The sequence below is a fragment of the Diplotaxodon limnothrissa genome, linkage group LG8, assembly GCF_057381915.1.
Source record: "Diplotaxodon limnothrissa isolate DT_005_m linkage group LG8, D_limnothrissa_male_GT1.1, whole genome shotgun sequence".
NCBI lineage: Eukaryota > Metazoa > Chordata > Actinopteri > Cichliformes > Cichlidae > Diplotaxodon > Diplotaxodon limnothrissa.
In genome coordinates, this window is record NC_140603.1 from 15,586,467 (window position 1) to 15,608,241 (window position 21,775).

At 41.0% G+C, this 21,775-nt stretch overlaps 2 protein-coding genes across 2 annotated transcripts in view; one reads left to right on the plus strand and one right to left on the minus strand.

Annotated features, from left to right (window-relative positions):
* The window catches only part of LOC146626563 (receptor-type tyrosine-protein phosphatase H-like), a 447,591-nt gene that overhangs the window by 312,251 nt on the left and 113,565 nt on the right, over window positions 1-21,775 (minus strand). The window lies entirely within an intron of this gene.
* LOC146626585 (carbonic anhydrase 4-like) lies at window positions 8,575-10,436 on the plus strand. Its single transcript, XM_085361362.1, has 8 exons — window positions 8,575-8,644; window positions 8,744-8,770; window positions 8,860-9,030; window positions 9,224-9,372; window positions 9,512-9,607; window positions 9,800-9,878; window positions 9,974-10,137; window positions 10,251-10,436. The coding sequence occupies exons 1-8, from the start codon at window positions 8,575-8,577 to the stop codon at window positions 10,434-10,436; spliced, it is 942 nt and encodes a 313-aa protein (XP_085217488.1).

Sequence of the window (21,775 nt, forward strand, 5' to 3'; positions counted from 1 at the left end):
CTCTAAACCGAGTGCTTCCTAACTACATTCATACACATTAAAACTCTTGACATTCAGACTGGAGGAGCCAGGGATTGAACCACTAACCTTTCAATCAGTAGGTAACTTTCTGTACCTCCTGATCTACAGACACGCGGTGGTAAACATGAGTAAACCCTCACTAAGTTTTGGATAAAGTGTATACTCACAAAGCTGTCAAACTTGGATTTGAAACATTGGCTACCATAGCAGTATAGTATTGCAAAATGGCATTTGAGTCTTCTAACTAAAACAGGAAAATAGGAACATAAATAGTGCCATCACTGCCAAACGTGGCCCACATCTGGTTTACATACACCCTGCCATGACACCAGTCAGTCAGAAGTGCCAGCTTGATGCTGGATATGGGCCAGACCTGTTTTCTATGAGCCTGGGCCACATAAACCAAACCACAATCCGGCCAGATGTGGCATGACATCACATAAACAGTGCCAGCTGTGCCAGGTCTGGCCCATACCTGGATGACATACATCTTACCAGAAGTCAGCCAGCAGTGCCGCCTTGACACCAGATCTTGGCCAGACCTGTCTGCTATATGGGTATGAGCAAGAACTTTGGCTAGAGTGGGAAGAAAAAATTTCCTTTTCACAGGAAGAAACTTTGAACAGAACCAGACTCAGGGAGGGGCAGTCATCTGACGTGACCAGTCAGGCTGAGTGGATGAAGACAGGATAATGACCATAATGCTCTCTTCTGTCTGTTTTGTTTCTCATTACTGTTGTTAACGCACTGAAAGTGCCCATTCCATCTGAAAACATTTCTGTTGTTTGTTTTATATTTGGAGATGTGATATACTTGTGTAATCAATGAATGATCAAAAGATAGGAGTGGAAAATGTTCAGATTTGGCTCTTGTCTGTTCCAAGCTTACCTGGCTAAACGGAAGGTTTCATAGTAAAGGGTGGGCCATTTATATGGATACACCGTAATAACATGGGAATGGTTGGTGATATTAAAGTCCTGTTTGTGGCACAAACAGGACAAACATGTGAGGGGGCAAACTCTTCAAGATAGGTGGTGACCATGGTGGCCATTTAGAAGTCGGCCATCTTGGATACAACTTTTGTTTTTTCAATAGGAAGAGGGCCATGTGACACATCAAACTTATTAGTAATGTCACAAGAAAAACAATGGTGTGCTTGGTTTTAATGTAACTTTATTCTTTCATGAGTTACTTACAGGTTTCTCTTTGTTCACAGCCATTGACATGTCGAAGAGGTTAACATTATTTATTTTTTATTTTATTTGTATTCTTTCACTTATTGTTGCATGTGTGTTATTGCTGCTTGTGTTTGAGTAATTTCTGTAACTGTGAGACATCTGCTGCCTATCTTGGCCAGGTCTCCCTTGAAAAAGAGGTTTTTAATCTCAATGGGATCTTCCTGGTTAAATAAAGGTTAATAAATAAAAAAATAAATAAAATAAACATGTGAAGAGCGGATCGAAATCATGTTGATATCTAGTGAACGCATTAACCGGGTCATTGCAGCAGATTTCAATGCAAGACAACTTACGAGACCACCCATCTCCCATGCTACAGTTAGCAAACTGTTTGCTAAGTTTCATGAAAACTGTCACTAATGAAGAAACATCAGTGGCTGTCCTAGCTTCATTCAGCAAGAGCCCACAGCGTAGCATTTGCCGCATGTCACTGGAGAGTGGCATTAGTCGAACATCTCTTCGGTGGATATTAGCTACTCACAAATGGCAACCTTACAAACTCTAGCTCCTGCAGCATCTCAATGAGGATGACCCAGATCGGCGCACAGAATTTGCAGAATGGGCAAAACAAAAAATTGGAACAGGACTCTCAGTTCACGCAGAAGATTTTGTTCAGTGATGAGGCAAACTTTTATGTGAATGGTGACGTTAACAAACAAAACCACCGCTATTGGTCTGACACTAACCCACATTGGATGGATCCCTCCAAGACTGTTGGCACAACAAAAGTGATGGTTTGGTGTGGTATATGGGGTACAACGATAGTGGGTCCATTCTTCATCAATCACTGGATATTTGAAATTACTACATGATGATGTGTTTCCCTCTTTATGCACTGAAGCTGGCACGTTCCCTGAGGTTTTCCAGTAAGATGGCGCACCACCACATTATGGGTGCCAGGTCCGAGCATTCCTAGATGAACAGTTTCCTGGAAAGTGGATTGGTCGTCGTGGTCCAGTTGAATGGCCCCCAAGGTCTCCCGATCTGACCCCCTTAGACTTTTATCTTTGGGGTCATCTGAAGGCAATTGTCTATGGTGTGAAGACACGAGATGTGCAGCACCTGAAACTACGGATACTGGATGCCTGTGCCGGCATTTCTCCTGCAGTGTTGCTATCAGTGTGTGAAGAGTGGGAGAAGAGGGTTGCATTGACAATCCAACACAATGGGCAGCACATTGAACACATTTTATAAGTGGTCAAACATTGTATATAACTCATGAAAGAATAAAGTTATGTTGAAACCAAGCACACCACGTTTTTTCTTGTGACATTACCAATAAGTTTGATTAGTCACATGGCCCTCTTCCTATTGAAAAAACAAAAGTTGTATCCAAGATGGCCGACTTCTAAATGGCCACTATGGTCCCCACCCATATTGAGGAGTTTGCCCCCTCACATATACTAATGTGCCACAAACAGGACTTTAATATCACCAACCATTCCCATTTTATTATGGTGTATCCATATAAATAGCCCACCCTGTATTTATATCAATTCTATTGACTAGACTAAACTTTATTTTATTATGGAAATAAATCTGGTAAAACTTATTTACTTATTTACTTTTTTCTTCATACTGTACTACTTGTCCCAGTAGTAATTTTCCACCCTGTTAGAATGTGCTTTATTGCTATAAAAAACCCTAAAATTCCATAAAAGCCATTTATAGGAAGTGATATCATTTGTTTTTGGGGGGAATTCAACTGTGGAAAATGAATTATGCTTCAACTGTCACTCTCACTTTACTTTTTAAACTCTTAAACATGTTACACCTGCATGGGTCACTCTAAAGTTTCCACCCAGTTAAGGTCAATTATGGACAGTGTTGGGTTAGTTACTTTAAATTATTAACTTAGTTACATTAATAGTTACTTCTATCAAAAGTAACTTAGTTACTTCCAGTTACTCGTTACTTCCAAAGTAACTAGTTACTAGGGAAAGTAACTTTGGTTTTTCTCAGAATTCTCTTGTAAATGTCTTGCTTCCGTAGCTGGATACCCAGCAAGACTGTCAGTCTTCTAGCTTGCTTACTTGCCACAAGTGCACTGTGCCACCTACCAATAGAAAGAAAAAAATAATGTGCATATTTCCACGAGAGAAATCCCACGCCTGGACCGTTGTTGACCGCCACCATGATTCTAGCCTACGTCACAGCGTCAGGTGCGCTTTTTAGATCCAACACAAAAACTGCAGTCGTGGTGCTTTCGATTGTACTCAGAACTCGGAAATTCTGCCTTCCGAATAGGAAGATGTAGGCAACACCAGACTGCAGATGAGCTGCATACAGGGCTGGTTTGGGACAAAGAAAATCGGCCCGGGGATTTTGACTAGAGACCGGCCCGCCATTACAGGAAAAATCATAAAGCCTTTGAATGAAAACAAACACTGTTGTGACAGTGATGTACACAGTTTTGATGGTATATATGTATCAATCTATCAATCGTTTGTTGTAAGATTCAGATAATTATTTTTTAAAAGCTAGATATTTTAAATGAGAATAAGAAAGAAAAGTATTTCCTTGTGCCCCCCTCTCCCTGTTAATGCCCTACCTGGCCCCATGGCAAAACTTTGCTAGATCCGCCCCTGCACAGTTACCAGCTGTCAGCTACGTAAAAAAGGATCCTGGTGTTATTTGTCTCTCAGTCATAACTTCCCTTCAACTCATTCATGTGATCTAAAAGGTAAACCTGTTTTTCTATCACCTGTTCAGCTCTGATGATTCAGTAAGGACCTCTCCTGGTTTCGTCTTCATGTTTCCCTCTCACCAGATAACCAAACCGACATGACCAGCAGCTTTTACAGCTGTGGCTCCAGCAAACATCAGGTGATACTAGAAATTAATATTAAATAAATTCTAACAACAGCTGATCAAGCTTAAACGTGCTGCTGTTGTTTAGCGCGACATCCGCTGGTTTCCTCTTTCTGGCGCAAAGTGGGTGATAAACAAACAAGAGAGAAAAGCTGATCAGCTGATCATTGATCAGTTTCATGATTGAAGTAGAAACAGGAGAGGGAGGGGAGAGAATGAGAGAAGAAGAGGCAGCTGTGCAGCATAGACACAGAATAACTCCAGCTTTGTGTCTTTTTCCATTCTCAAAATTCAAATTCAAATTTCATTTGTCACGTACACAGTCATACACAGTACGATATGCAGTGAAATGCTTAGACAACTGCTCGTGACCTAAAGAAAAAAAAAATAAGGAAAAGGCTATGAATAAGAAAGGAAATAAATATGAAAAATTAAAAAGGGTAAATTTAACTAGGAAGGAATAAAATATAAATTAGGTTAAAAATGAAATAACTGTACAACACAAATTAGAATGAAGGGTAAATTTAACTGGGAAAGAAAAAGATAAAATATATAAATTAAAGTTGAAAATAAAATAACTGTACAACAAAATACACAATACACAGTATAGAACTATATAAGAATGCATGAAGAAATATAAATAAATAAATAAATATATACACAATAACAGCAGCTGTACAAGTATTAACTGGAAATGAAGAATATAGTGACCAGTGTTGTGCAATCCACATTATGTCTTGTGCATTGCAAATATGCTTAAAGTGATTTAAGTGATGAAGTGAAAACAATGTCCAGAATGTTCAGTGTGTGTGTAAGAACTATATGTGTGGGTCAGTACTGTGTGGTGGTGTGATTGAGAGACCGTATCGCCTGAAGCTCCTCCTCAGTCTCTCTGTGTTGGTCTTCAGGGAGCGGAATCGCTTTCGTGACCTCAACAGAGAGAACAGTCTGTTGTTGGGATGGCTGAGGTCCTTCACGATCTTCCTGGCCTTGGTCCAGCACCGTCTGCTGTAGATTGAGTGCAGGTCAGGGAGCTCGGAGCGGATGGTGCGCTCAGCTGATCGCACAACCCTCTGTAGAGCTCGTCTGTCCTGCATGGTGCTGCTCCCGAACCAGGTTAAGGTGTTTCCCGTCAGGATGCTCTCTATGGTGCACGAGTAAAAGTTCCTGAGCACCTTGGAGGGCAGTTGGAAGTCTCTCAAGTGTCTGAGGTGGTAGAGACGCTGACATTCTAGCTGAAGTACAGGACAAACTGCGTTCCTTTTCACCTTGATACGAAACGCGTAATATTTTCTCTGAATATGAGGCGATTCTGTTTTTTACGGGATGGTTGGCAACTCTGCTAACTAACCTTATGAACAAAATAAAGTTCAACATCATAGCACCCACCCAGCTGTATAGAAATACCGTCATGCTAGCTAGTACGCAGAACGGAAAAAGTCAGCATAATGAAAATAAACTCCACCTAAACTTGGTTTATATCTGACCCAGATAGACTGCAGGTCATAACTTCTTACCTGAAGTTCAGTTCACCTGACACTCGGACCAGCGGCCACCTCGGGTCTCTCCTCCTCCTGCCTCCCCTTTCCCTCATCCACCTGCTGGTCTCCACCACTTGCTAATGTTACTGAATCTGTGGAAGCTCCGCGATAGCCACCACACAAAGTAATGACCCTATCTAAATCCCAGTAACGACTAACACGTTCCTGATTTTGGCATAATAACTAGTTACCGTGCTCGTTACCACAATAATAACGTAGTTACTGTAACGCGTTACTTAATAACGTGTTAGTCCCAACACTGATTATGGAAAATGTTAAGTAGAATATATTTAAAAACATATTGGATTTACTTATTAAAGGTGTGTTAATCTGATGAAGGTTAGCTTGCTAAATGTTGATCAGCTAAAGTGGGGTTTGGTGTTGATATTGGAGTGGAAAATTACTGATGGAAAATAAGAGAAAAGTAGTGTTTGTTTGGGGGAAGGACAGTTCACTCAGGGCACCAGACAGGCTAGGACCACCCCTGCACACAATCATTCAAAAACACAAATAGACTGTGATTCTCCCCCGCACACGCACACACAGTGTAACAGTCAAACGGTTGTCATTCTTCAATCAATCAAAATTTATTTATATAGCACATTTTTAAAGACCAAAGTACACCAAAGTGCTTTCCAGTAAAATCATGATACAGATAAAAATCACAATATAAAATATAAATTACAGATATAAATAAAATAATTACATAATCTAAATGCAAAGCCAGATGTAAATTACCCTAATTCGCCTTGAATGCCAGGTTAAACAAATACGTTTTTAGACGTGATTTAAAAGACTGAATGGAATCTGATGCGCGAATATGAAGAGGAAGAGTATTCCATAACCTGGGTGCGGCAACGGCAAAGGCACGGTCTCCTCTGGTCTTCAGCCGAGACCTAGGTTGCACTAAGAGCAGTTGGCCCGATGATCTTAGTGCTCTCTGAGGGCTATACAGACAGAGGAGATTCTTGTTCACTGCACAGTTCTTCCTTGAGTATAACAATAAATGAAATCACCACATTAAGAAAAAAATATCATTGTGATCATTTTGAAATTGAATTCAAGAAAGTATTTTGAGGAAAAAAAGTTTGCTATATGTAACGGAGCGAAGGTGATTTTATTTCCACAGTGTTTTTTAAAGGAGGGAAACCTTCCTCCAAAGGGACAGAGCAGTGGAGCCGCCAAGGGAAAGCACACGAATTAAAAACTGTATAGTTAAAATATAATTTATTATATTTAAATTGTTAAAAATATAAAATGAATGAAAACAACCCTGGCCAGGGGACAACACAATAAAAATGAATAAAAAACAACATTAAAAGTCCAGTGGCGTCCGCCACGGTATAAAAGTCACAAAGAATTAAAAATCCAGTGGAGCGGTGCAGAAGGGAAACCCGGCGGCGTCCTCGCCTTCCTCTCCGCGTTCTGCGCCCCAGTGCGCTAAAGAAAGAAAGGCAGCGGCAGTCACTACTGTTTTAGGCAGCTATCATTCATTAAAGGGGACAAGTCAAAAGACTTACCTCGGGTGGGCAGAGCTCTCAACTCTGCCTGTCGTTTCTTTGTAACCGCCAATCGGCACCGGCCCATATATGCCGCCTCCAATTTCCCGCAGACGTGTAATCTGGCCTCCTGTTGCTGCAGCAGTCGAACCGCTCGCTCCGCGTCCCTGCTTGCTGGCGCTGTATCTGTATCATCCTCATCATCCTCCTCCTCCTCCTCATCCTCATCATCCTCATCATCCTCCTCCTCATCATCATCCTCCTCCTCCTCCTCCTCCTCCTCTGAACGCCAAGCTCCACACAGTCTTATGTGTCACTGAGCACTCTCTGTAAATTACCACTCCCTTTCCTCTCAGGTGTGTCAAATTAGTAAAACGGGAAAAAGGGCGGAGTCTCTCCAGGACAAATTGACAGATGCAACCAAAACATGCAGGATAAATAAAACACTCCACAAGATATAACCAAAACATGCAATATAAAAAATAAATAAGCACACTTCACATTAAAACACAGCAAAGTAAAACAACATCCGTCCTTCCCTGGATGACATATACCATTTACAAAATGCCTTGTTGAGACTGATCAGCCGTCTTGTTATAAAACATGCATCCTCTTTATTCCATGAGGCTGTAACCATCATAACCATAAGTTGTGTGGGTTTTTTGTCTGACCAAGATGCAGCTTTCTTTATCTTTTCAACGTCCTTATAATGACAACCACAATTTGTTAATGTGCTAAAAGAAAAAAAAAGATTTCTTTCCTTGTTACGAAAACCGATTCTGAAATACGATTTCACTAACTCGCCAGTTTGTCTTGAAATAACGACATACATCTCCACTTTTTTTTTCTCAAAACAGAATTACGACTTTAATCTCGAAATGTAGACTTTATTCTTAAAAAGGTCGATTTTTCTTTCTTTTTTTTTTTTTAATTAAAGTCGCCATAATACCCCCTCGTACTTCCGCGAAATTATTGCGGAGAGATAAAGACCTACTCACGTGTCCCATGGAGGTGGAGCCGGGCCAGCTGCAAGATGCACTGAGGAAATAAAAAGAGGTGAGCTGCATCTGAAAACAGGCTGAACGGACGCACAGGTGTATCAAAGGTAAGACACTGTGCTGCTCAGGTGAAGTGGACAAAAGAAAAAATTAGGCTACAGTCAGAAACCTGCATTTGTTGCATTCTTTTCTCTATTAACAGCAAACTGCAGCACTACAAATAAAATTGGTTAACTTTTAGAAATTAATCGTCAAAGTTTATATAAAGGTAAATTTGTCACTCCATATAGTAACCTGTTAATTAATGAATTCATTCATTCATGCAGAATCGGAATACTATATTAATTAACCAATTATTCTTTTCTGTGTTGTACATTTTTTTCCGATTATTTTGATTTAATTTAATTTATTTTTTTTTTTTTAAATATATGCGATTCCAAACAATGTGGCTTTTTGGTCGTTTCAGATGAAGTGGTTTGAAGTTGTTACCCTTGCTGTGTGCGTCCTCGTACCCACCGCTCACTCCCAATCAAAAGGTGTGTACTTCATTTAGGAATTTACTGTTACACTGAATTTCTAATTATGTGAATCTAAATGTTCTGTTTTTTCACCCCCTTCTTTTTTTTTTCATCCAGCCTGGTGTTATCACCTCCCATCCTGCAGTAAGTACCCAATATCTCCATTATCTATTATAATGTTGCCCACCGAGTGACCCCTCCTCGGTGACTTTACGTGTCCTTTCTGTTTATAGATGACACAACCTGGCCAACAATTTTCCCGGAGTATTGCAACGGCACCCGACAGTCACCCATTGACATCGTCTCAGCATCAGCCACACCGAACGCCAATCTGACTGAATTCACTTTTGTGAAGTATGACGACACCTCCGCAATGACGTCAATGACAAATACTGGCGACACAGGTGAGCACCGGGAGTTTGTGGCTACAAAAGTGTGTTGTCATGGGGTTTCTGTAAACTTTGTATCTCACTTAGATTTTAGCGCCCTCATCTTTTCTGCAATTAAACGCACTGGCCTTGCGCCTGAATTTTTCCTTTGACTCCTCGCAGGTTAGGTGTAACTTTATCGTGTTTTTGTTTTTTCACCTTCTTTCAGTCCAAGTGACCCTTAAGAGCGGAGTTAAGATTTCAGGAGGGGACCTGTCCGAGCAATACGACAGCCTCCAGTTTCACTTGCACTGGGGTAATGGCTCCTCTGTCCCCGGCTCAGAGCACACAGTGGATGGAAAGCGCTATCCTATGGAGGTACACATTTTTTTTCTTGTTATTTTGGTGTATTTTTGAATATATTAATTTTAAATCTGTAAAAAAAAAAAACAAAAAAGAAAAAGAAAAACCCAACAGAAATAAACAAGCAAACGTCTGTATAACTTCATTTTCGCAGCTGCATATTGTGAACAGCAAGTCATCCTACAATGGAAATACAAATCTAGCCGTCAAAGACTCCACCGGACTTTCAGCGCTTGGTTTCTTTATCGAGGTGAGAGAAGCAGTGCACGGGATGACGTAATGCTTACTGTGTTGTTCAGTATTGAGGCCCCACTCGATTTTTTATTTATTTATTTATTTATTTATTTATTTATTTATTTTTTTTTGGGGGGGGGGGGGGGGGGGGGTCTCTTTCCTCGTCTGTTATGGGGAATGCGTCAATACCCCTTTCTTTTTCTTCCAGGTAATGTCAGGCAACTCAACTGGCCAGCCGGATAGCTGGCACAATTTGGCTTCTTACTTGCCCAACATCACAGAAAAAGGTGACTTTTTTTTGGTGGAAAACCTCCTCTTCTCTTTCTGACTCTAAATTGTGTCACCCGTAGTTCCTTCATGTAAGTCTTGTTTCTGTCCTCAGGCCAGAACGTTTCAATTGCAGCCGGGTTTTCCCTGGACGACCTGCTTGTCGGTGTGGATCGCACTAAGTATTACCGCTGCCTTGGATCCTTGACGACCCCCGCTTGTCAGGAGGCGGTGGTCTGGACCGTTTTTAAGGAACCAATTAAAGTCAGTAAAGATCTAGTAGGTGTCATTTCATTTCTTCCTTGTGTCTCCTAATTGTCATTGCTGTGAGCACAGATGCACCGTTAGTGGTTCATACAGCTAACTGGAAACAAAATATGTCTCATGACCAGATTGACCTCTTCAGCACCACACTGCACTTCAACGACAGTTCATCACCAATCATGATAAACGTCTACAGAAGCCTGCAGCCTGCACAGAAAGTCTGGACTCAGAGCATCAAGGCCTCCGCCTCCACAACCTGCTTCTCCCTGAGCCTGCTACTTCTCAGTCTTGTACTGGGCTGGAGTTGGAGCTAAAATAGAAAGAGGATGTCATCAAGAACTTTGCCGATCAACCCGTTGCCTCACCTCAGAGCGCCCGTTCTTTTCCCATTTAACTAAAACTGACTGATTTCTAATGTAGCTCTTTGTGTTTGACATAATCACGAAAAGTATGAAGAACAACTTATTAAGTTCAAGGCTACTTCTGTTCCGATCTTATCTCTCAACACTATCTCTTGATTATGGCTACCTGTGACAAAGCTTTTGCCTGTTGTCAGATTTGAGTCTGTATGATGAATGCACCTCGTGTATGCAACATTTACTTTAAGCAGTGACATCGACATGTTTTCATTTTGCAAAGCCATATGGTCTGAGCAACTGAGATGTGTTCCATGTCCGTGTTGAGCTGCCAGAGCTACATGTGGGTGACACATTGCTTATGCCCTTAATACTGTACTGTGTTGCTTGAACATGAAGAAAACTGTGACTTTCTTGGTCTTATTAAATGACATCTAAAATTATTTGTGACTGTTTCTGCAGTTTTATTGTCTTTTTTTAATTCTTGGAAGTTTCTGGAACTTTTGAAATGATACATATATGGGTGGAGTCCTCATCTGCATTTGTTACACTTAACTAGGACAAGCTGTCTGAGCTTTTGAGAGCTTTCTATTCTAGTTCACAAAAAGTGCGTAAACAATGAACTTTAACACAAAAGTCCCCAGTTTTATTCTGTGGTGGTTTAAAACCTGTGAAGCTGCCAATGTTTTGTTCACACTGTTATTAACCTTACATAACCCATGCCATTTGCTAACAAAGAAGAGTAAACAGACCTGTTTAAACTCAATCCGTCTAAAAGATTTGGCTGTTTTTTGAATCAAATGTGTAATGGTTAACCATCAATGAAGTTGAAGAAAAGGCGAAGGCCATTGAAATACGTGTGCACAATGACTTCTGTCAGAATTGCAGTTATTTTGATTTTAACTAAGCGAAACATATTTCACTGAAAAAAAAACTTTTAGAAAAAGTATCTGTACTTGGTCTCCTACATCTTGTCCCTGTCATCTTGCAGGTGTGTGTCCAACATTCCTGTTCCTTTTTCCCATCTTCTGTCACCAGGCTTTTAGAATTTAATAGAGGTTTGATTAGTCTAGCATGGAGAGCACGAGAGTCCAAATGACTTTGACACTGTCCTGCTTAAAACACTTGTGCAAGATACATATAAATAGACCATAATTTTACAGCATAACAGAAGCATAAACTTATTATCCTTATTTAAATTTTTGTTGTGTTTGTGATTTTTCTAGTAAGTAAGCCGCGTGCATTAGTTAAGGCCAACCCTTATAGTGATAAACTGAAGTTAGCAGTCACAGTGAACAGGGTAGACATTGCCAAGAGTGAACTCTTTGATGGCGACATCCCGTGCAAGGTGAGGAGGCAAACAGATTTCTCATAGTTGTTACACTGGAAGAAACACTAATAAGTAAATTAATAATGTGCAGTTATATCAATTTTGACAGATAGATCAGTTTAAATGTGATTTGCAGAGGAATATTTGGCGTAAAAAATATATACCTGTCTTAAAACATCATCTTACGTTCCTCCAATTAAACAGTACGGAGATTCTAAGACTCAATGACAGATGGCCTGATCAGTGACGAGCCCCAGTTTGTTCGGTTTTTCACTGAGAATGGTTTGAACATTGTGGACTACCTAACTGCAAGCTGGAAAGTCTGTATTGCTCTTTCAGCTACTACAGCACTGCCTATAGAAAAATATGGCATCTGCACGAGCATCATCAGAACAACAGAGTTCATCCTCAAAAGTAATGGCAGATAACAATCAGAGCAGACCAAGGAGGGAGTTAAGTCATGAAGGTATTCTTTTTTACAGTTGACCTGTGTTAGGGTTGAAAATTTTTGATTTTAGATTTAAATGATTAAATAAAGCTGTTTTAGTTATTTCATTTATACACAAAGCAATTCTGCTCATAGCAAGGTGGCGCTCCGTGTTTTGAGGGTCACGGAGCGCCAACTCGTTGGCGAAGACTGAGTGGGTGACTGGGCTGAAATATTGAAGAGTGGACATAAAGCGCTTGAGGGTCCTTTTCTGCTGCACGCTTACATACACATGATAATGGTTTTCTATAAGTCTCTGGGTCAGAGAGTCCAAATAAGATATCCCGAAACAGACCTTAGAATCAGTGGAAGAACAGTAGATAATATGGTAAATGGCCTGTATTTGTATAGCGCTTTACTAGTCCCTAAGGACCCCAAAGTGCTTTACACATCCAGTCATCCACCCATTTACACACACTGATGATGGCAAGCTACATTGTAGCCACAGCCACCCTGGGGGCATTGACAGAGGCGAGGCTGCCGGACACTGGTGCCACCGGGCCCTCTGACCACCACCAGTAGGCAACGGGTGAAGTGTCTTGCCCAAGGACACAACGACCGAGACTCTGTTCTTAACCATGGTTTTAACTTTTTATGAGGTTTTTTTTTGCCGAAATGGAGATCTTCTACACCTTAGTTTTATTGTTGTTGGCGATATTCACCTGGAGTCATTCACTCTCACTGACAATTACTTATACACACGAGGAACTACTTGGATTACGGTGGTCCCGTTTGTCTATGTACGACTCTTCTAATGCTCGGACAGATATAATTCTTGGTGAGGATTCGGAGGAAGAATCGTGTTCCTCTGCCTTCTATGTTTCTGGCCAATGTCCAATCTCTTAGGAACAAAATGGATGAATTACAAGGGAATGTGCTTCATCTACAGGAATACAGGGAGGCTTGTCTGATGGCGCTTACCGATATGGACAGTGACACTTCACTGTATGATGCTGTTGTCACACTCCTGCATCTCTTGTATAAGCATCTTGAGGCACCCCACACCTATGCAAGATTATTCTCCAAAAAGTTGATTCTGTTCATCTGGACATAGTGTTTTGTGGGAGAAACATTTTGTCACTCATCCAAGTGACTTCTTCAGTCTCAGCTGACTGCAGGTTTCCCCAATCTTATAAACAGTACATTTGCATAATGACTGAAACCAGCCCACTGAAGGAACAATGGGCTGGGAGGTCAGTTCCTTAATCTTAATTTTGCAAATTCTCATGACCATTGATCAACAACCACTGACCAAAACCCACTGATCAAAGACCACTGATCAATGGCCATGAGCACCATTCACAGAGAGTTGGGGAATGGCTGCAATCACAGCATTGTAAGATGGCGAATGATGTACCCTTAGGCCCCCTCCTCGATTCAGAGATGGTCTTTCCCTTTTCACGTAAATGTCCTCTTTGACTCTGCGCTCAAACCAGCAGCGTTCCTTCCTGTCCAAGGGGAGGAACGCCAGAAGTTTGAGAACCTGGCTGGTGGTGAGACAATAACTAAAGCTGTCAGCTATTATTGATGTTATAATTATTTTCTATTTAGTTTCATAACCATTTTCACAAAGAGCCCTTTGAATTTTCCTTTATGATGGCTAACAGGCTCATCACAATTTTCACATCTTTTCTTCATGTTGTTGTCATCATGTCAAATAGCAGATGAGTATTAATAATAATAATAATAATGGATACTTTATTGATCCCCATGGGGAAATTACTTGTTTTTCTCTGCATTTGACCCATTCACTCAGTGAAGCAGTGGGCAGCCCACTAAGCAGGCGCCCGGGGAGCAGTGTGTAGGGATGGTACCTTGCTCAGGGGTACCTCAGGGTAGCCGTTAAGTGGATTCGAACCACCGACCTTCCGATCATGGGGCGACCGCTTTACCTACTGAGCTATCCCTGCCCCTACAAAAGAAAGGTAGCATGATGCTTCCAAAATAACACAGGCCACCTTCATGTTGAGTAAAGCAGCTACTGGTGGTGGACAAGGTCTCAGTTGCTGTGCTCTTCCAGTCTCTGCTGTTCCAGATCTGGTGGGGTGATATGAAGAGGAAAACAGAGATTTGGAAGCTTCTGCTCGCGTTCTTCTGCCCGATCCTCTGCTACACCAACCTCATCTCCTTCAGGTAAGATGCTTGTGTTTTTTCAGAAAGGTTGTACTTTTATGCAGATATTTAAAAAAAAAACGTGTTCTACATATTTTAAGTCATAGAAAACAAAGTGATCAGCTGGAGGAGGAGGAGGGAATTGCTATGAGGATGAGCTGGATCAGGACACTAACAGTCTCTATGGAACCACAGTCTTCTCTTTCTCTGACATCAAGCACCTGTAATATTTCTACTTGCACACTTCAGTGTTAGTCTGTAGAGCATCAGTTTGTCAAGCAGTGATTATTCGGTTTTATAATGTTATCGCTTTACATTAGCTAAAGTCTACTAATTTACTCAAAATGTTTTTGTTACACGAGTGAAGTTGACTCAGAAGGTCACAGGAGTGGTGCCATGAAAGGTGAGTCCTGTTTAGAGAATAATCTTTGAATAAGTGTTGTCACTCACTACAAGAAGAAAGTCTGACTTCAGAAATTATTTTTCACCACATGCTGTCGTTTTAGTTACCTGCTAATCTGTGTTTAATACAGGTGTGCTGTCCATTCATAGCTTCACGCTGGCGTCAGTTCTGGTTTGCACTGGTCACCTCATTTCTGGGCAATGTTGTTTCTCTTGCTTTTCGCTATTGGTGGATTTCAAGCCTCCACCCCCCTCAGGTCCACCTGCTACTGAGTGTGTGTTGTACTTCTGGATATTCACCCTTGTTTGTGAGGAGATCCGACAGGAGAGTGTAGAGAGACATCTTACTTAGAACTTTGTTCACCAAAAAGTTTGGTAAGTGTATAAAATGTCAAGTGAACAATTGAATGCAATAATATGCACCTAATTCAAATATTTTATCGAATTGCACGTAGTTGAAAGACAATATATCTAAAATGCCATTTCAATACAGTGGTTAGCATACTGTCATGTCAAGATGGACATTAAAATAAATAAATATATAGAATGTTTTTCATTTATCACTGATTTCATATGAGTTAACAAACACACAGAAGATTAAATAATATATCATAAATTAAAATCTCATTCTTTGAATTTTTAGCTATTCTTTAAATTCTTTAAACTTTCTGTGACAGCACACAGAAAGTCTTTTTCTGTATTATCATTTGTTTTTCTATGATTATTGTGCACTTTGAAAAACTGAATTAAGGGGCTTCAAGGTGCATGTATAAATATGCGTATAAGCATTATTATCATAATAAAGTATGTTGATAGTTGTTTGTTATTGTAGTTTTTGTTTTCTAATGATCTGTTAAGTTTATTTTGTCTTCTTCAAGACAAATTGTTTTGGGGACAATGTTTTGACCTCAAAGGTTCAGACTCTAATTTCAGGATCTGTGGAATAAATGTGATCTCACTGCCATCAGCCTGTTCATTATTGGACTAATCTGCAGGTATGGATAAGAAATAAAGATGATATATAATCCTGGATTGTCCGTGAAAACCTTTCCACAACATTATAAACCGTTTATAGTTTCTCTTTGCAAGATTGTAACATTTATTAAAGCACTATAGTTTGTGTTTTTTGAGGCACTTTTTGCTGTCTTAAGTGTGTCTTAAATAATTTTCCTAATACTTAGCTTTTATTCACTTATAATTGTGGTGGCAGATTTCTTTTCTCATGTATTAATCACATATTTAATCATATCACATTAGTGATAGTGATATCACTTTCTCATATAGTTGTATGCATGTGCGCTACAAATGGGCTTTATGCTCTATCACACACACTAACACAGTGGAGACATTGCAATTGGAGACGTTAAACAGATAGTGAGGCGCCTTCTGCTTATCAGGGATGTAAATCCTTAGGTGACGGTCAAGCAGAAAACAAGGTCATTATTCTCTCTGTGAGGGAGGGGGTCAAGGATGAGCTGGACTGAAGGTATAGAAATATATGATATGCTATGGAATGTTCTTTGTTTTGAGAGTGTTTGGGAAGGTGTAAAATAGTTCAGGGCGGTGTCCTTCCTCAGAAAACTGTTTGGTGTTTGATCTGAACGTTTTCTCCACATTGCAATGTGTTAATTAAATTATTTCAAAACGCTCACTGGGTGTGTTGCAGGTTATTGTTAAAGTTTCCACAACATAATCAAAAACATTTCCTCAATTAGCAACCAAATGTCACAGGTTAATTTACAGGTTTGCCATCAGGTGGTGGTGCTACCTCACTAATTGAGTGATACTATGCTTGCCTTTGGGGCGATCATGGCTCAAGAGAGTTGTCTTGTAATCGGAAGGTTGCCGGTTCAAGCCCCGGCTCCGACAGTTGTGTTCTTGGGCAAGACACTTCACCCGTTGCCTACTGGTGGTGGTCAGAGGGCCCGGTTGCGCCAGTGTCTGGCAGCCTCGCCTCTGTCAGTAGCTACAATGTAGCCTGCCATCACCAGTGTGTGAATGGGTGGATGACTGAATGTAATGTAAAGCGCTTTGGGGTCCATAGGGACTAAGTAAAGCGCTATACAAATACAGGCCATTTACCATTTGAGTTTCAGGATGTTCCACTGGTCACATGAATTTGGCCGGGATGTCCTTTGTTTGGACTACATGGTCGTCACACTTCGCCTCATTCACATTTCACTGCAGTAAACGCCAGGACCGCCTCCTACAACGCGGGTCTCGCCACTGGCGATATGAGCGCCTACAAAGCGGCCTCATACGGCGTGCGGCGCGTGGTGAGAGATGCCAAACGCCGGTACCGGGAACGTGTGGAGTCCCACTTCCACCAGGGCGACACACGGAGTATGTGGCACGGACTACGCACCATTACGGACTACAAAGCCAGGGACACTGCGCTGATCAACGCCGACTCTGCATTCACCAACGAGCTGAATCAGTTCTACGCCCGTTTCGAGGTTAGCCAGGCAGCTAATGCTATCTACCGCCTGACTACCGAGGACAGTGACGTCATCAGCGAGAGACCGGTGACCAGCATCGCGGAGCATGACGTCTGAGCGGCACTGAGGAGAGTGAACACAAGGAAAGCGGCGGGGCCAGACGGCATCACCGGCCGTCTGCTGCGCTGCTGTGCTGACCAGCTAGCAGGGGTGTTCACTTACATCTTCAACGAGTCCCTGGCGAAGTCTGTGGTCCCCACATGCATCAAAAGATCCACCATCATCCCTGTGCCCAAGAACAGCAAACCCTCATCCCTGAACGATTATCGGCCAGTTGCACTGACCTCGGTAGTAATGAAGGTGTTTGAGAGGCTGCTGAAGAACATCATCTCCTCCTCCATCCCAGACACCACAGATCCGCTGCAGTTCGCCTACAGATCCAACAGATCCACAGAGGATGCCATCGCCCACGTCCTACACACCACTCTCAGCCATGTGGACAAGAAACAGGGTAACTATGTGCGAATGCTGTTTGTTGATTACAGTTCAGCGTTTAACACAATAGTGCCCTGCAGACTGTTCACAAAGCTGTTGGTGTTGGACTTCCTCACTGGCAGAACTCAGGTGGTGAGGGTGGGCAGGTGCTTCTCCAACAGCATCACCATCAGCACAGGAGCACCTCAGGGATGTGTCCTCTCGCCACTGCTCTACTCCCTCTATACTTCAGACTGTGTGGCCACCCATGGCTCCAACACCATTGTGAAGTTTGCTGACGACACAGTGGTGTTGGGTGCCATCTCCAACAACGATGAGGCGGCCTACATGGATGAAGTGAAGAATCTGGCATCGTGGTGCCAGGACAATCACCTCCAGCTGAACGTCAGCAAGACCAAGGAGCTGGTGGTGGACTTCAGAAGGAGTCAGCACAAGGACTACAAGCCCATTATCATCAATGGAGCTCCAGTGGAGAGGGTGCAGTCCTTCAAGTATCTTGGTGTCCACATCTCCTCAGACCTGACATGGGCTGCCCACATTCAGGTCCAGACCAAAAAGGCTAGGCAGCGCCTGTATCACCTACGACAACTGAGGAAGTTCAGGGTCTCTCCAAAGATCCTCAGGATTTTTTATACAGGCGCTGTGGAGAGCATCCTCACACAGAACATGACATCGTGGTTTGGGAACAGCTGTGTGAAGGACCAAAAAGCTCTCCAGAGAGTGATCCGCACAGCAGAACGCTGCTGCAGGATTGCTCTCCCCCCGCTTCAGGACACCTACACCAGGAGATGCCGGACTAGAGCAGCGCAGATACTGAAGGACCCGTCCCATCCTGGCAACAAACTGTTCCAACTTCTGCAATCTGGTAGAAGGTTCCGCATCTTCCGGGCAAGGACAGAGAGACTCAAGAGGAGCTTCTATTCCCAAGCCATCCGTGCCCTAAACACACACACCTGCTCACATCATCTATAATTGACTGAGACAGGACTCTTCCAGACACTAAACCAAGGCACAATGTACATTTCAATTCCTTTAATTTTAAATATGTTTATATTGTCTATCCTGTAAAATAGTCAGATGTCTATTCATATTAATGTACAGAATTCACCTGCTTGCTGCTACTACTGCACATTCACCCAATGTATGTACTATATATATATATATATATATATATATATATAATGTTCTTCCTCTACAGCCCCCCCCCAATTTTTTGTACATGTCGAGGAGCGTGTCAGGCTACATTTCACTGTGTGTTATACTTGTATAACTATGCATGTGACAAATAAAGAACCTTGAACCTTGAACCTTGAACATTTTTGCAGTTCACAAGCAGCTAGGACCAAAACTCATTATTGTAGAAAAGATGGTGAGACAGTTACTATCAGTTGGCATTATATGAGGGGCACATGTTTTATAATACAATGCCAGCAATAACACAACAATTTCCTCTTCTTCCTGGGCGTGTGGGTCATGGTGTACGGAGTTGCAAATCAGGCTCTGATTTACTCCTACGACCAAAACCCGAATCGCATTTTTCTACATGCCATACTTGCACATCTTTGGATACGGCTCTTCCATTGAGGAAGAGATGGATGGTACAAGTGTTTGTGCAATTTGAATGAAAATAAGAACATTACATTGAAATCAGTTTAACAATTTAGTACAGCTTTTTAAAATTCACCACAGCAATTAGAAATTGAGCCGTTGTTATAATTGTAGACACTCCCCCCTTTTTTTTCTTTTTTTTTTTTTACCTTTCTCCTTGTATCTCTACTTTGTGAGAGTGGGCAAAGAACTAATCTGCACAGACAATTTGACTTTGATTGATATGGAACTCCAAAGTGTTCAAAATTAAATAAATAAATAGGTCAAGATGAAATAAATAACTATGTGAATAAATAAGACACAGATATGTAATGTGAGAATGATATTGTGAAATAATGGAACACATTTTGAAAACAATGCTCATTATTGTGAAACATATTACATTCTGCTATATATATTTTCTTATTATTGTGAAATATTATTTCATGGTCATTATTTTTCACAATAACAGAGATTATTCCTGAGGCATTTTATTTATTTCCAGCCGTTTATATTCCAAAATGACCTTTTTTCAAAGTCAGTCTTTATTTCAAAATCCCGTTTTTCCCGATGGTCTATTTATTTCATAATGCGACTTTTCAGCAGAATGACTTTGTCTGTCAATCAAGAAAGACAGGGCGGAGCCAGTTGTGTGATTGGTTGCTCCTTTACTCAGACATAAGTAATAGCACATGAATTGTCGATTTAGGTTTAATGGTGCAATGCATCTCCTATGCAGCTGGCGGCAGTATGCAGCTCAAAATAAACTTAAGGCACCGACAAATGCAAAACACTGGGCGCGAATAACGTTACAGGTGTATCAATTCTTGTGAAGGGCATGGCTGCAGGAAACAAGTCCGTTTCTGAGTTACTCAGAGAACTTGCTAACCGCTTAGATTGAACGTCTTCACCTCAGTCTGCGTATTGCAGCAGTGTACTGGAGATGAAGTGGTCCCTGGTCCAAGTTCTCATCACAACCGCACAGTGTTAACGTTAGCAAATGCTAACGCTATCACAGCTAGCGCCACTCCACGAAACGCTGTTCAGGGTAAGTAACGATATGTTATTATTGCTTGGTTAGTCTGTCTGTCGGGCAAAAATGAGCTTTTTAATCAGTTTAGTCACAGATTTTTTTTAATACTGTTTTTTTATCATAGCAAAGAATTCTATAAATTAGGTAAGAGAAAATAATTGTCTTCTGGGTTAATGTCTGTATTACTATTTACATTGTTGTAGGTAATAGTTATTCATGACTGTTTTAAAGTGGCTTATCTTCTGTGCTAATATGGAAGACAAGTAATCTATGTGAAAGAAAAGAAAGCAATTTTAGTTCAACGTAGTGATTTTGTAAGTGGGTATAATTTGAAAATGCTTTTACTAGTACAGTGGATGTTCTTTAAATATTTAACATTTAAAGTGTGTGTCACTTTACAGACTCCAACTTCAGTTTTGGTTTGGTCTCACCGTTGTAGGTCATAACACAAACAAGTCGTCAAGTCAAGCAGCTGAGGAAAGGGCTTAAGGAAACCATGGTATGGCCGCTTCTGACAGAAAGATCAGACATCATTCCTCCTTTCTTACCAAGGGAATCAGAGACTGCTCCCTGTTGTGAGGTAAGGTCAGGTCACATCTTTTAACATCTGAATAGTAAAGCTATTTGGTTAATTTATGAAGGATGAACATTAATTGTTGACACAAAACACCAATATACTGTTTTGTATGCGTGGGTTAGTTGAACAGCTGGGTTACATTTAATAAAAATACACCTAATGTTGCTGATGCTCTTAAGACTACAAGATAAGTAAAGCTATAAAATGACTGTGGCCTGCCACAGAAGATGAAGATGAGGAAGAAGAGGAATGCTCTCGAGGATAAATGCAGAGTGGCAGGTTACCTTCGGTCCTTCATTGAAAATGGTAAGTCTGCTGCGATAGGTATTTTGCCATTGGTTTTCTCTGATTATACTTTGGTAAATTACATACAGTCCAGTGATCTTGGGTCATTAACAAAGTACACTATAGTAGAGCTGGGCGATATGAGATTTTTTCATATCACGATATTTATTTTTATTTATTTTTTTATAAAAAGGACAAGAGCGGTGAGGTCTATCGCAATAGTTTAATTTTTCTATTGAGAAAAAGTTATTTCGCAATACATATCGTTATCGTTCTATCGCCCAGCTCTACGCTATAGTATAATTTTGTTTTGTTATTTGCTCCATGCAATACATAAGAGTGGTGGCATTATCAGTTGCACTAGAATTGTATGTAGACTACTTTTAGCTTTGTTAACATAAAAATATCTATAAAAGCTACAACAGCAATTTGAGTGGGGCAAAAATGTCTGGTGCCCTGTATGTAAGTGGTCATCTTTTATGGTATTTCTCCATAAAAGATTCAAAATAATGAATATAGGATGTCATTATAGTTTAAAACAATCTTCTGTT

Coding starts and splice junctions, on each gene's coding strand:
- LOC146626585 (XM_085361362.1), top strand. CDS start 8,575: ATGAAGTGGTTTGAAGTTGTTACCCTTGCTGTGTGCGTCCTCGTACCC. Junction 9,608..9,799: donor CGCTTGGTTTCTTTATCGAG/GTGAGAGAAGCA, acceptor TTTTTCTTCCAG/GTAATGTCAGGCAACTCAAC. Junction 9,879..9,973: donor GCCCAACATCACAGAAAAAG/GTGACTTTTTTT, acceptor TTCTGTCCTCAG/GCCAGAACGTTTCAATTGCA.